This window comes from Cucumis melo, unplaced genomic scaffold (genome assembly GCF_025177605.1).
Source record: "Cucumis melo cultivar AY unplaced genomic scaffold, USDA_Cmelo_AY_1.0 utg002249l, whole genome shotgun sequence".
In the NCBI taxonomy this organism is placed as follows: domain Eukaryota; kingdom Viridiplantae; phylum Streptophyta; class Magnoliopsida; order Cucurbitales; family Cucurbitaceae; genus Cucumis; species Cucumis melo.
In genome coordinates, this window is record NW_026125002.1 from 22,730 (window position 1) to 36,196 (window position 13,467).

The 13,467-nt window shown below is 43.6% G+C and overlaps 2 protein-coding genes across 2 annotated transcripts; both read right to left on the bottom strand.

Annotated features, from left to right (window-relative positions):
• Positions 1–641: 641 nt before the first annotated feature.
• LOC127148059 (cytochrome c oxidase subunit 2-like) lies at positions 642–1,930 on the bottom strand. Its single transcript, XM_051080909.1, has one exon. The coding sequence runs from the start codon at positions 1,928–1,930 to the stop codon at positions 1,022–1,024; it is 909 nt and encodes a 302-aa protein (XP_050936866.1). The 3' UTR covers positions 642–1,021.
• On the bottom strand, positions 1,588–4,153 carry LOC127148060 (putative cytochrome c biosynthesis ccmC-like mitochondrial protein). The gene is given in 4 exon segments (XM_051080910.1): positions 1,588–3,583; positions 3,585–3,650; positions 3,652–3,885; positions 3,887–4,153. Coding segments are annotated over 4 exon segments (747 nt in total). The 3' UTR covers positions 1,588–3,403.
• Between the last annotated feature and the right edge of the window lie 9,314 nt (positions 4,154–13,467).

The window sequence follows — 13,467 nt, forward strand, 5'->3', positions numbered from 1 at the left end:
CAGTAGTAGTTCAGTTCAGGCGCTGTTCTCAAATCTAGTTGACAAAGATAATGAAACTACCACGGACCGGTACGGGACAGGAAAAGAAAGCGGTACACTGAACACAAAGAAATTGGATAGACATATGTTGAGAGGATTGGTTCGACAAGTAGCACTGAATCTACTATCAGTAGTGATTTATAGAAGTTGACTCGCTTAACGAAGAGAGTGAACAAAGCATAGCGGAGTGAAGAGAGAATGAATTAGATAGCTCTCTCGATGTCCTTGTTATCTTTCCTAGGTAGATTGTGACTTATTCATTCTTTCTCGCTGACGTCTGCTTTCCCCGCCGTGGATCCTTTCTCGGTTAGGGCCTCCCCTATCCTTATTCATTGATCGCTCTCTTTGCCGCGAATCTCCCTCTCCTTTCAGTCGAGCCTTCGCCTCGCAAATTCTTTGGTCCTCCTTAGCTTAATTAGGGCTTGATTGGTACATCAAGCATATCGGCATCTTGCTTCTTCGGTGTGGTACACATATCTATCAATGAAAAGAAAGTAATAGAATTCATTCCCACTGTCCCAGTACGCGGTGAAGAATTGCCATTTGATGAGCTTGTCAGACCCAGAAGAAGTTCAGAAAAAAGCCTAGGGGAAAAAAGAGGGCGGGCGGGCTATAAGTAGGCCGTTTGCTATTGCTATAAGGGCTGCTCGCCTTTATACGGCTTGGCTTCGCTATCGCTCATGACTTGTATTGTGGTCGGCCTAAAAAGTAGTATAGTCTTCTTTATTCCTACCATCAAAAAATTCCTATTATCGTTTTCGTTAAGCTTCGCCAAAAGCAAGACGAGGGCGCTCTGCTTCGTAGACAAGGCTCGTCTAGTACTTGACTTACGAGTTCGTGTAGGACTCCCCCCTCTCTCTAAAGGGGCTTATGCACGGAACTCCTTGTCTACTAAAGAAGCGTTAGAGCGAGCGAGTTCAGCCTGAAATTGAGTGGTCTCCCTCCTTTTCCCTCACTGAGATATTCTTTCTTTCATTTCCACTTAAGCTTCCCCAGGGATTAATTGATTGGATACCCGAGAACCATAATCTTTCCTAGGAACTGCTTCTACGACGATAGGCGTAAAGGCATGATTAGTTCCACAAATCTCACTGCACTGACCATAGTAAACTCCTTCTCGTTGTACCAAAATGGAGATCTGATTTAAACGACCAGGTACAGCATCACATTTGACACCTGAGGAAGGTACAGCCCAACTATGAGGTACATCAGCAGGTGTTACAATAATACGTAGATGAGTTTTGGCTGGTAGAACCACTCTATTGTCCACTTCTAATAAACGTGATTGACCCAATTCTAGATCATCTTCTGGAATCGTATAACTGTCAAAAGTGAGTGACTGTTCATCGGAACTGTTATAGTCAGAATACTCATAAGTCCGATACCATTGATGTCCAATAGCTTTGATAGTCATGGCTGGATCTACTACTACCTCGTCCATTGAGTATAAGAGAGCAAAGGATGGTATAGCAATGAACATCGGAATGATACTAGGAAAAATGGTCCAAAGAATCTCGATAGTAGTTCCATGAACAATCCTTTGCGGTATTTTCTTTTTTGAATAGTGGAAATGCCATAAAGCGCGAACCAAGATCCGTGATACGAAAACAAAAATCAGAATGAGGAAGAAAAAGATATCGTGATGTAAGTCTATTATTCCTTGCATCATAGGTGTTGCTGCGTCTTGAGATCCTAATTGCCATGGTTCCGCTGCATCACAAGGAGCAATTGTGAGGAATAGCCATTTGAGAACAATCATTTTCTTTGCTTTCTTCTTTGACTGCTCTGCTCCCCCCCCAAAAAAAGAGAGACTTGTTCTTGCTCTCCCAATGAAGGAAGACGGAAATCGCCGGTTGGGTTGGTCCAACCAAGAAAGGCATGGGATGGGCATTGCTTGGGCCGAGTGAAGTATGGTATGGCTACCTATTACTCCTCACTGCACACTTGAAATCTCTCTTGAGACTCCCCCCTCTTTCTTACAACTAGTTGCTGCATGCTATGGGATCTCGAGAAATGGGAGGTTACAATTGAGAATCCACACTCTCATTACATTACATTTTGATGGAGATGAAAAGGAAGAATCTCAAATAGAATAGACCAAGATCCAATTTCGGGTCATTTCTTGGTGAACATGATCTGCCATAATCTCTTCGAACCCTTCCTCTTCGGAAGAGCCAATAACATCGATCATGAATAGTCGCTTCTCTCTTCTCCCCCTCTTTGTTCATTGATTCAGTCTCGTCTTCTAGTTCCATCTTTGACTTAGTGGATCAAATCGAATATGGAAACTCCTCCGCTTTCTGTACTTGCGCTCCTAAAAAGGAGCAAAGAATTTTGCAACTCCTCGCAACCCTTGTTCATTGACTCCTTCTTAGTCGAGCTGCTTCGCACCTTTCAGTCGAGCTATTTGAGTGTGGAATTGAATGACTCCTTCTCCGCGGTCAAAGAATTTGAGAGACGTCCGAAGGTCTTGAATTTCGAGCCCTCAGTTTCTAGGGAAATCTTTCAATTATCAGGCGCAAAGAATTTGCGTGAGATGAACCTCAAATTCACTAATTTTTGAATATGGATTTCGATCATTCTTTGATAAGGAGTTCGCAAATTCTTTGCTCCTCTCCTTACATTTTGAGTCGAGTTATTTGAGTGTGGAATTGAATGACTCCTTCGGAGCGGTCGGATCACGAACGAGAAGGCTAGGCGTAATTGAGTGTGTTTACGAGTCAGCGGAATTAGAGTTGAATTCGATCTTCATTCTCCCACGTAGCTCTCTCATTCTTGTCTTGTATTATCTTGTAGAAGGAGAGAGAGAGGGAGAGGGGCGAAGAAGCGATAGGCACAAAGTAGCTCATCCGGCCGAGAAGAATGAATCAGAGTAGGGGCTAAGGCTGAAGGGAAAGAGGAAGCGTCAGCGGTTTGTTCATCAAGGGACCGGTGTGAATAAGGAAAGAGAGTTTCTTCGTTCTTTCTGTTTGAGATCCCAATAGTGGATCTCGAAGGAATAGCCTCTACAAAAGAAAGGGGACATCCAGGTGAAAGAGATAAGTCTGAGGCTGTGTAAAAGATCTTGTGCTGCCATTATCATCATCAATCGGCACAGAAAGACTACTAAAGAGAAAGCAGTCTGGGAAGCAAGGTCAGAGATTCTTGCTTAGTAATTAGTTAGTAAGCAGCACAGGGGAATCGGCAGCAAAGGAGAGGATAAAAAGAACTAGCGAAGATGAGGTTGCCGAACGAGAGGGTTCGCAGACGCCCAAGAGTGGTTTTTTCCTAATAGGGTCTTGACTTAGGAGGTAACTGAGAGTAGGACGCGTGCCCTAGCAGAACGATTTGAACTATTAGGTACGGGGGAGTGGAAGGGGTGGCTTTACCGCTCCGTGGGATTCTTTGAGCCTGCTGATGTCATTTTAGCATAAAAAGCTGAGATTTCTTCCGTGAAAGGAGATTCGGGAAAAAATGGAATAGGAAGACGTGTTTCCAAAACGAAGAAGATACGGGTTGCTAAGGGGAAGTTAGCAAAGTTAGACAAGATTGGAATGGGCATAGGAAACATGTATTGATGTACCAGATCCGCTAATGCTCCCAGGTTGATGCGATGTATTCCACCAGTTGACTGGAAAACTTGATTATTGGTATATCGATCGGTCCAAGACGGATTGAAATAGAAGCCGGTTCGACAGGAAGCTTTTGAAAACGCAGTGCACCCAGGTAAATAAGGAACGAGATGAATACAGAGGTTAAACGAGCATCCCACACCCAAAAGGTGCCCCACATAGGTCTTCCCCGAAACCCCCCAGTCACTAAAGTAAACAAGGTAAAAAAAGCACCCATTTCTGTACCGGTTCCGGAAAGAGCGAAGAAAAAGGGGATGTTTTGTTAATAGGAAGAAGAAAGTGTTGATAGCCGTAGCGATATAAACAAGAATACTCATCCGAGCCGCAGGAACATGTACATACAGAATACGAGAATTTCCACCTTGTTGAAGATCTAGTGGTGCTACCCGAAGACTTAAATGAATAGCCATCGCTGTTAAGAACAACCGAGATCCAATGAGAATTTGCGCATAGCTTCTGGTCTTTGACATCAAAAATGAAGGTTGTAATAAGGAAAGAGACATCTTCGAATTTGGTCCTAGCTAGTGGAACAAGAAAGACATCTATATGAAATAGACAAGAAATGAGAATTCCCCCCCTTTTGTTTGTTTTCGCGGAGCTCGTGCCTTCTTCTTCCCAGGGCAGGGAGCGGCATACCGAAAAAGAAAAGTTTGAAGTGAAGAAAGCATGTCCGAAACCCCGCAAAGAAAGAAGCAGAGCAGAGTCTGAGAATTCCATAGATTCAGAAAAGCTAAAGAAAGCCCTTGAAGCATTTCTTCCATTATATTATAGGGCTTTAGCTTTTGAAGAATCTTAAAGATGTAATAGGATTTTGGTCCATGTTTTCGGAGATCCTTGAAAACTTCTTGCAGGAATTCTATTTCTTCTCTCTGTCTTTCTTCTACCGTCAACCCGGGGATTCTGGACATTTCATGGTTCCACTCCTCCAAGAAATCGAGAAAGCACTCCCTCGGATTGTAAGGGGCCTCTTCACTCAGGTGTGGGTCAAAATTCAGAAACAAAGAGAACAACGAATAAGAGGAGTTTTTTAGCTCCCTAATTTCGAGATCTCTTTTCGAGAACTCCAGATAGAAAGAGTATTCCTCTTGAGTGGAATACGAATAAAGCTGACTCTGGATGCAGTCAGTCCAGAAAAGCCCCGGGGCTTTTCCCAGGAGGAAAATTGAATCGTCCTCTTCCAATCTTCGGATTCGATTCTGAAGGGAGGTTTCCTCTGCCGTATTTGGAGTCACGGGCCAAGGTTCCGAGAGGACCTGGAGGGCGAAGGAATCCTCCGAAGAAGAAGGATTATCAAAATAAGTCGAAGAAGAAGGATTCTCAAAATAAGTGATAAGAAAGCCCCCACACAAAAGACTATAACTATAAAAAAGAGTAGAAAAATGGAGACGTAGCAGGTAGAGGAAGAGCGAGATGAAAGAAAGAATTAGGAAATAAAGACAAAGAAAAAGGGAAAAAAGATCTTTTTTTTCAAATCTTTTTCATAAAGATGAAAGATCCGAATAAAGAGAACAAGAAAAAAAAAGCTCAGTCCGAGAATCCCCCACCCCCCCTATACCCATGATTCAATCTTTGCCTTCAGGTCCCCAAAAATCAAGGAGAATTGCTGGAAAAATGGATAGAATCCTCTGCTTTCACTTTCACATCGAAATCTCAAAATATTGTCTTGTCCAACTCCCCTCTGTCTTTTTCTTCTTCACTCACGCGAGATTTGATTTCAAAGTCAGATTTTTTGTATGATTGGGCCTGGTAGAACCTAGTGAACCGGGCGTACTACTTCCCAACTCCTAACGGAGCCTTGCTTTTCGTATGAGAAAAGCTCTTTTTTTCTTGTTAGTGGATTCTTTCCTTTATCGATTTTCTCTTTCTTTCTTAAGAGAATTATCTTAATCGATTGTCTTGATCGATTTGAGGAATCCCACATCTGGATCTCTTTTCTTTCTCGATCTGTCTTAAGAGATTTCTTCTCTCTCTTAATCGATCTGTCTTAAGAGATTTGATCTATCTTTCTTACGAAAATCTATCTCTTTTCTCTTTCTTTCTTAAGAGAATTATCTGAATCTCTTTTCTCTCTCTTTCTTACGAGAAAATCTATCTCTTTTCTTTAGAGATTTCTTTCTTTCATCCCTCTGAATCTCTTTTCTTTCTCGATTTCATCCCACATCTGGATCTCTTTTCTTCTTTATCTTTCTTAATCTCTTTTCTCTCTCTTTCTTACGAGAAAATCGAAATCTATCTCTTTTCTTGTTTATATATGAGAATCTCGAGATCTTTGATCTCTTGTATTAATCTCTTTCCTTTATCGATTTTTCTCTTTCTTTCTTAAGAGATTTGATAGCTTAATCGATCTGATAGCTCTTAAGCGTAGCGACTGAATCTGCTCTTGAAACTGAATCTGCTTTCCTTTCCCTACGCGTAGCTACTGAATCTGCCCGGAGCCAGAGGGAGCGGAGCGACTTCCTTCATCTGCTTGGATTGCCCCGGAGCGTAGCTACTGAATCTGCTTGGATCTTCTTGGAGCGAAAGCTACCCCGTAGCGGAGCGACTGAATCATACAGTTTGAGATGAGAGCCCGCAAATTCTTTGCGCCTTGCTAGGCTGAAAATGTAAAGGGCGAAGCCACCGATCCGCTACGCTTCCGGTGTCCGCTCCCCTCCGTTGGTGGGAATATATCCCCCCGTTGGTGGAAATAAGGTTCCGGTGTCCGCTCCCTCCGCTGGAAAGGGAAAGCTGGAAAACAAAGGCTCCGTAAGGCGCGAAGCGAAGCGACTGAAAGTTCGCCTTTGAATGATCATTGAATAAAGAGAAGAAGAATGAAAGGTAAAGGAAGACTACGAAGGAGCGGAGCATAAGTTTGAGTGGTCCTACGTCCCTCTTCCTATGGTCGAGCTACTTCCGTCCCTCCTTCGGACTTTTTTGAGTGGAAAATCAGGCTCCGTAGGAGGAGGCGACTGAATTGGGAGTCATGAAATTCCATATGAACCTGTGGAATGAATGAGTCCTTCGCTGCATTCTAATGGATTCCTTGTTCATTGAGGACCTTTGTTTTTGGAGCGGAGTCTGAAGACCTCTTGAACTCCTTCCATTCTGAGTTGACTTTATTCAATGACTTGTGAATTGATTCGTTTACATAAGCTACGCCCTTCTTCATTGACTCCTTCTTAGTCGAGCTGCTTCGCACCTTATTTAGTAGCTCAACTTGCACTCCTTAACATTGGAAGAATAAGGAATGAGCTTGAAAATTCAAAGATCATTCTTCTCACCTCTCCTATATCTGAAACGTAGAGTACCTTCGCACCTTGAAGATGAATATGGATTTCTGACTCGTCCGGAGGTTCATATGGAATTGACTGAGTTCCACTCCTAATAAGGGATCAAGGTTGAAAGGCGTAGTGGATCACATCATCTTCTCATTCACCTCTTTTTGAACCAAAGAAAAGAAAAGAATTTGCGAAGGACTCTCTTCAATCCACTAACAAGAAAAAAAGAGCGAATATCATACAAAAGCAAGGCGGAGTAGGAGTTGAGAAAGAGGAAGACATTGCTACTACTAGAATCTAAGATTATATCTGATTCAACTTTCAGAGAATCATACTACTTATTAGTTCACTTCTTTAAGAGAAAGAAAGATCAGAGCTTCGCATCTTCTTATATCTGAAAGAACAAAATAAGGATGCCTTGGAGAGGAGCTAGAATCAAGGGATGAAGTATCTCCACCAGCAAGCGAGAACAATGAGAAGTTTCACTGAGTGGTCACCCACGTAGCGGTTGAATCTCCGTTTTCGAAGTGGTAGGAGAAGGAGTTGAATAAGTCCCAGTCTGCCTTCCCAGTGGAAAGGAAGGAGGGGACCTCATGAGTCGGCAGAACTCAAAGAGTAAGCTCACCTCGTGGCATGAAGAAGATTGAGTATGAGAAGTTGAATTCAGTGGCTTCAATTGTGGACAGTTGAAGTAGAATCAGTTCTTCTTTCTTTAGTTCTTGCTGCCTACCGCTACGTCTGAACTTACGATCTTTCATGATAAGCCAAATAGACTCCCAGAAAGATCAAGCCTATGGCCGAAAATGAAGATACTCCTTTCTTACAAGTCAACGCGTATCCAGTAAGCCCTAAAATACTGTTTTTGACGTTCAAACTTCCCGGTCCGTGGTAGTTTCATTCTCAACTCAAAAAAGATAAGACTTGATACAGTCCTTACTCAAGATAGAGAAGAGCTTCCACCTATTATTTAATGCATTGACCTTATCTTTCATTGCAGTTGGCATTAGGAGAAGCAAGCTGATAGTGGAACTAGTGGCATTCCTTTTCGGATAAGAAACTCGCCGATCATTCTTTGACCCTCATCTTTATGATAAGAGATCTTACGGCGTCATCGAAGCGTAGCGAGACATTCTCTTCCTCCAAGGTTCTCATCCGAGTTCTCCACCAGACCATAGCACTAAAGATCCCTCGTCTTCTCCTTCCCAGGAAAAACCCTCTCCTCAGATTTCAGTTCTATCTAGTCCCGATCTTCGGACCTGTCGGAGCTATGAATTCCAACTAATTCCATGAAAGAACTAGGGGCATCCATCCCCATTCTTAGCTTCCCTTCCGATCCTCATACCATACTGAGCTGCCTAGCTACAAGACTGATAGTTGAGCCTATTACTAACCTTTCCTAGCCTATGGGAATACAAGGGGGGAATCCTCACAGTCAGATAGTCTGAAAAGAAGAAAGATAGAAAAGAGAACAACTCCTTCTACGCCTGGCAAGACTTTGAAAGTTGGGGAAGTCTTTTAGAAGTCGAACTCGCAATTTCTTAGAATCAGATTCTGATCTTTGTGAAGTAGTCTTCGCTTTATGATCTCAGGCAGTTCAAAATTCACTTTCCTCTTTGATTTGAGTAGATCAGAATGCATTAAGGTCGGTTGATTGATGGTCGATCGGCTAACTGAACCCGCATCAAGGACATCCAAGACGTACGGAAGAACTGAATAGAAAGGGAGTTCTTGCATTGGGGCTTGCTTTGATGATGGTAGGCTTCTTGTGCTTTGGCCCTTCTGTGGGCTTTCAGAGAGGTTGAATCGAAACTGTAGGCTTTCTCTCTTTCTTCCCTTTCTTTGTGATGGTTCATGTAGGCTTGGGTCTTGAATTCGGGCCCTATTGGGTGTGGGCCAATGCGTATAACTTGGGCTTGATTAAGGTGGCTCATTTGACGACTCAGTACATGGATTCTCACGAGTCTATTGGCATAGAATATTGATTTCACCGCTCCACAGCATTCAGTTCCATAAATCAGTCCCGCAACAGGAGAAGGAGTACTTATGAAAGAAAGGATATCAGTTTCAGTGGAAAAACAAAGGCTCAAAGCAATTCAGAAGAGGCAACAAAAGGCAGGGATCTTCTTTGAATAAGGAGTCACTAAAAGCCTGTGGAATGAATGAGGACTGAGGCTCGACTTCAAGGCGAGGATCAAAGAATTTGAGAAAGGCGAGGAGTTGAAGGGTGAAAAGAATATTTCAGAACAAGGCTCCGTAGGAGTTGCGAACCCGTCCTCCGGACCTCCGCGGAGGAAGAGGACTTGATTCTTCCTCTTCCTTTACCCGGTCCGTGGTAGTTTCATTCTGATAACTTCCTTAATTCTCTCTTCCTTCTTTAGGCTTTCTTCTTTATCAGATATTATGGCCTTCTTTAGCCTCTTTAGATATTATGATCCTCTTATGACTTGAATCTGATTCTAGAACCTACTATTTGCTCCGTAGGATAGGCTTTCTTCCTTTGCCTTTTTCTACTTTCATCCGTCCCCCCTCTCCTTTCAGTCGAGTTATTTCATAACCTCCGAAGGAGTTCTATAACTATAACAAGGAGAATTTCTGAGTTGCACTCCTTTGAAGGAGCAAAGAATCAATCTCCTAACCGCTCCTCTCCTTATCAGTCGAGCTGCTTCGCTCCTCTCCTTCCTAACCTCAGTCGAGTGGCTTCGCTCTGAACCTTCCTAACCTCAGTCGAGTGGCTTCGCTCTGAACCTATATTTTTTTCGTAGAGTACCTTCGCTCCTCTCCTTCTTAGTCGAGCCGCTTTCGCTCCTGTCCTTCTACGCTGGATTCTGCTTCGCTCCTCTCCTTCGTAGCTTTATTCTGCTTCGCTCTGAACCTATATTTTTTTCGTAGAGTACCTTCGCTCTGAACCTTCCTAACCTCAGTCGAGTACCTTCGCTCTATTTCAAACTACGAGTACCTTCGCACCTTGAAGGTGAATATTGATTTCAGACTCCTTCTACGCATCTGGACCCCTGATCATTGCTGATATCCTTTTATTTCAAACTACTCCGAGCAATATTCCATTGACTTTCTTTATTGAAAGCTCAACTCCTCTCCTTATCAGTCGAGCCTCTATCTGAAATTCCACTTTCACTTCCGCCTGAAATGAGAAATTCATGGATAGGGCTGCTCCGTCTACACTTGAAAAAGGAAAGAAGGATCAGTTTCCGCAGAGGCCTGGTGGCGGAGAAAGGAAAGACCAGCACTTTTCGGCAGTTGCAGTTCTTGTTCCTAAGCGGTTTCATAAGTAGGTTTGAGGCTGCTTATCATATCTCTTGCCTCATTCAAGGCTTATCTGAGTTAGATCGAAAGGCTACAATCCCCGGATTCAAGAGTCAAAGATCAATTGCCTAGTTTTGACCAGTCCTCCGGACTCATATAACAATGTGGCCCCACGTAGCGGTTAGCGATCCGGAATCCGAATCTGTGGATGAAATTCAGGGGGAGCCATGTTCGCTCGGTAGCAGAAGTGAGAAGTGGTGGTTGAAGGAGAGGAGCGAAGCAGCTCGACTGATAAGGAGAGGATCTGAGATCCCTTCTTTCAGGTTTCGCTAGATCCTTATCCTTGGATTGTCAATCAAATGAACCCCATCTCGGTCATTAAGGCAGAAAGGAAACTAAAGCACTCGACGCTCGACCCAAGGATGTGAACCCCATGGAATCCTACCAGGATTTTGACACGTGAGGGGTAAGGTTCTTTCTTCCATTCTGCCTATGTTAGTGAATTGTTCATTTTCCCTAACTCATGGCATGCACGGGATCCACCCCATTCTCTTTCCCAATCAAAAGGCTGTTTCGTCGAAAGCCAACAAGGGCCCATACCACCTCTTTCATTTCAGCTTTCGTTGCTGGGGAAGTTGCTGAAAAGCTAATTATGCATAGAAAGATTTCATGAACGAGAAGGAATGGATTCAATCCCGGAATAAGTGGGTGGAACCGGAAGATCTCGCACACCTTTGGCGATTAGTCTCGCTTTTCCCTATACAGGAGGTATGAAATATATTCGTCTTTCATGGGGCGTCGTGGTAAGTAGAAGGTTCAACTCCTTCCGTCCCAGTTTGCTACGGTTTTTCACTCTGAAACGAGAAATCGGGAATTCAGTGAACAAGTCTGAAAGAAAGGCTAACTAAGCCGCGTACAACCGGTACATCAATCATCTCCATCTCCACCGTGGAAGTCTTTGTGGTATCGATAGTCGGACTCAGAAATCCTTGAATTCATGTCTTAAGCAAATGATCTGAGATCCAACTCATCCTAGAAAGTTGACCTTTTCTCGGTTCTTGCAAAATGTGAGAAAAAATCAGATTGAGAAATTATATCAAAATAATTGAGTGAAAAAATCAGGCATTTGACTTTCAAATTCTTTGAACCTCTCTTTCTCCGGACCAGAAACTAGAACTCTCATCAAACTATGTGAATTTCTTTGATAGGCTTTCTTCTTTCATTGCCTTTTCCCCGTCCGAAGGACCAAGCTTTTTTGACCTTTTTTATAGGACTTTTTCTCATCTTTCTATTGAACGAAAATAGAGAAAAAAATCTTGCATTTTCTTCGTTTTTCTCATCTTTCTATATAACGAAAATAGAGTTCAAAATCAGGCATTTGACTTTCAAAGTTGCTACAAAGTGGTTTGCTCTCCTTATCAGTCGAGCCCTAGCAAATTGTTCATTTTCGCTAAGAAAAAGATAAGAAGAGAATCTTTAAGGTTCATATGGATTTCGTCTTTGAAGGGCTCCTTCGTCGAATCTGAAAGAGTGGCCCTTGTTCATTGACTCCTAAAAACAAAGGGGCAAAGAATTTGCGAATAAAGTCAAAAAAGAAAACAATAAAAAACTCGTAGTTTATTTGGAAGCTTGGATTGGAGAGGCTTGGGCGCCCACGTAGCGGATGAAATAAAGGGAAGACTTCTGGGACCAAGCTCCCCAAAGGACAAAGGTCCCAAAGACAGATGCGCGGGAAAGGATCGAAGGCAACTTGACCATACACACTTCTTGCCCCTAGATCAGGGAAAGGGGTTGAATTAAACTACCACGGACCGGGCTCGGGTCAGAGATAAGAACAAGAGGAAGCGCTTATATGAGTCTGAGGCGAAAGGCGGCGAGGCCAGTGGCTCAGTCTCTTTTTGAAGTTGCTGCCGTGGAAGAAGTGCTTCTTGAGTTACCCCGGTCGTTAAGAAGCCCACTACGCGGTCCTTTCATCGGCCCACTACGCGGGGAAGGTCTTGATTCAGAGTCCGTGGCTGAGGAGGAAGACTTGGAAGCAAGAGGGCACTAGGCCCACATTCAGCTAGAAAGGGAGCTCGACCTCTTGTTTAAGAAGTACACAAAGATCACTCGCGAAAGGGCCTGAAGGCTGAGACTGAGAGGAATTCTGATGGATTGACCAAGGTTGGAATAGGCTCTCCCCATAGGAAAGAGTCGGTTTCTAGAGTCAGAACAAGACTAATCAGTCTCAACCAGTTAGCGAGATACTAATACGACTGATTACGCCGCTAAGCCGCTGGGGATGAGAAGAAGGAGCCTCATATGGATGGGTCCCCATTATCTCGTAATTAGAGAACTCCCGAGTACGAGGCAAAAGGTGAGACCAGAAGGAGAGGCGAAAGGTGAGACCAGAGGGAGACCGTCCCTGTTTAGGAGGCAGAGGTCCCCTCTTTGTTCATTGACTCGTCCAAGTACTTTCTTTTTCAGTAGAAGTGCTAAGCTCTGAAGAGGCCTATAGCCCTTTCACTCTATTTCATGGGATAAAGAGAGATATTGATTTCCAGATCAATATGGCACGCGAGAGGCCGACGGAAAGAGATCTGCATACCGATCAAGAAAAGCAAGAGCGGCAACTGAGACCGATTCCGGATCATTCAACCTAGTTTGGCCGATTCTTTGTGGCACTTGGTCGGTACTTTTTCTACTAATTAATGGTCACCAACTCCAAGGGATTCTTAGCTTTTTCTATCTCTTTCTATTAAGTTACCTTTTATTTAAGGCGAAGAGGTTTCAGCTCTCTGACATCGCCTCAGCCCACGTAGCGGTGATGGGCTCATTTCCTTTCTCTCGTCAACTCTCTTGACTTGACCAATGGATGGTTCCGATCGCGCTAGTCTGGTGACCTTTCGACCTCTGATCTTTCTAATTCCAAGGCTCAGTCTTCTCCTCTGCACCGTCTTGATGTGCCAAGCGGCATATTTCATCAATCTCCCCGGGGAAAGATGTCACCCACGTAGCGCTTTGATCCTATCCCATAGGCTGCTGAAAGGGATAGCTAATATAGTCCCGTATCCGGTGCTTGGGAATTGTCTAAGCGCAGAGTGGGAGTCTCTGTCTCGCCCATCTGCTGCTGAGGTCAAGCATTTTTGAGACCGTCTCCAGAAAGACCCAACTCCTCCGCAACTGGGACTGATGAAACTGGTCCGGTAAAAAAAAAAGAAAGGAAAAAGAATGAAAAAGATCAAGCCCTTGTTCATTGAGTTTCATGTAGATGTAGAAAAGATGGAAAAAATAGAATAGTCGGACCTCTTTTATCCACT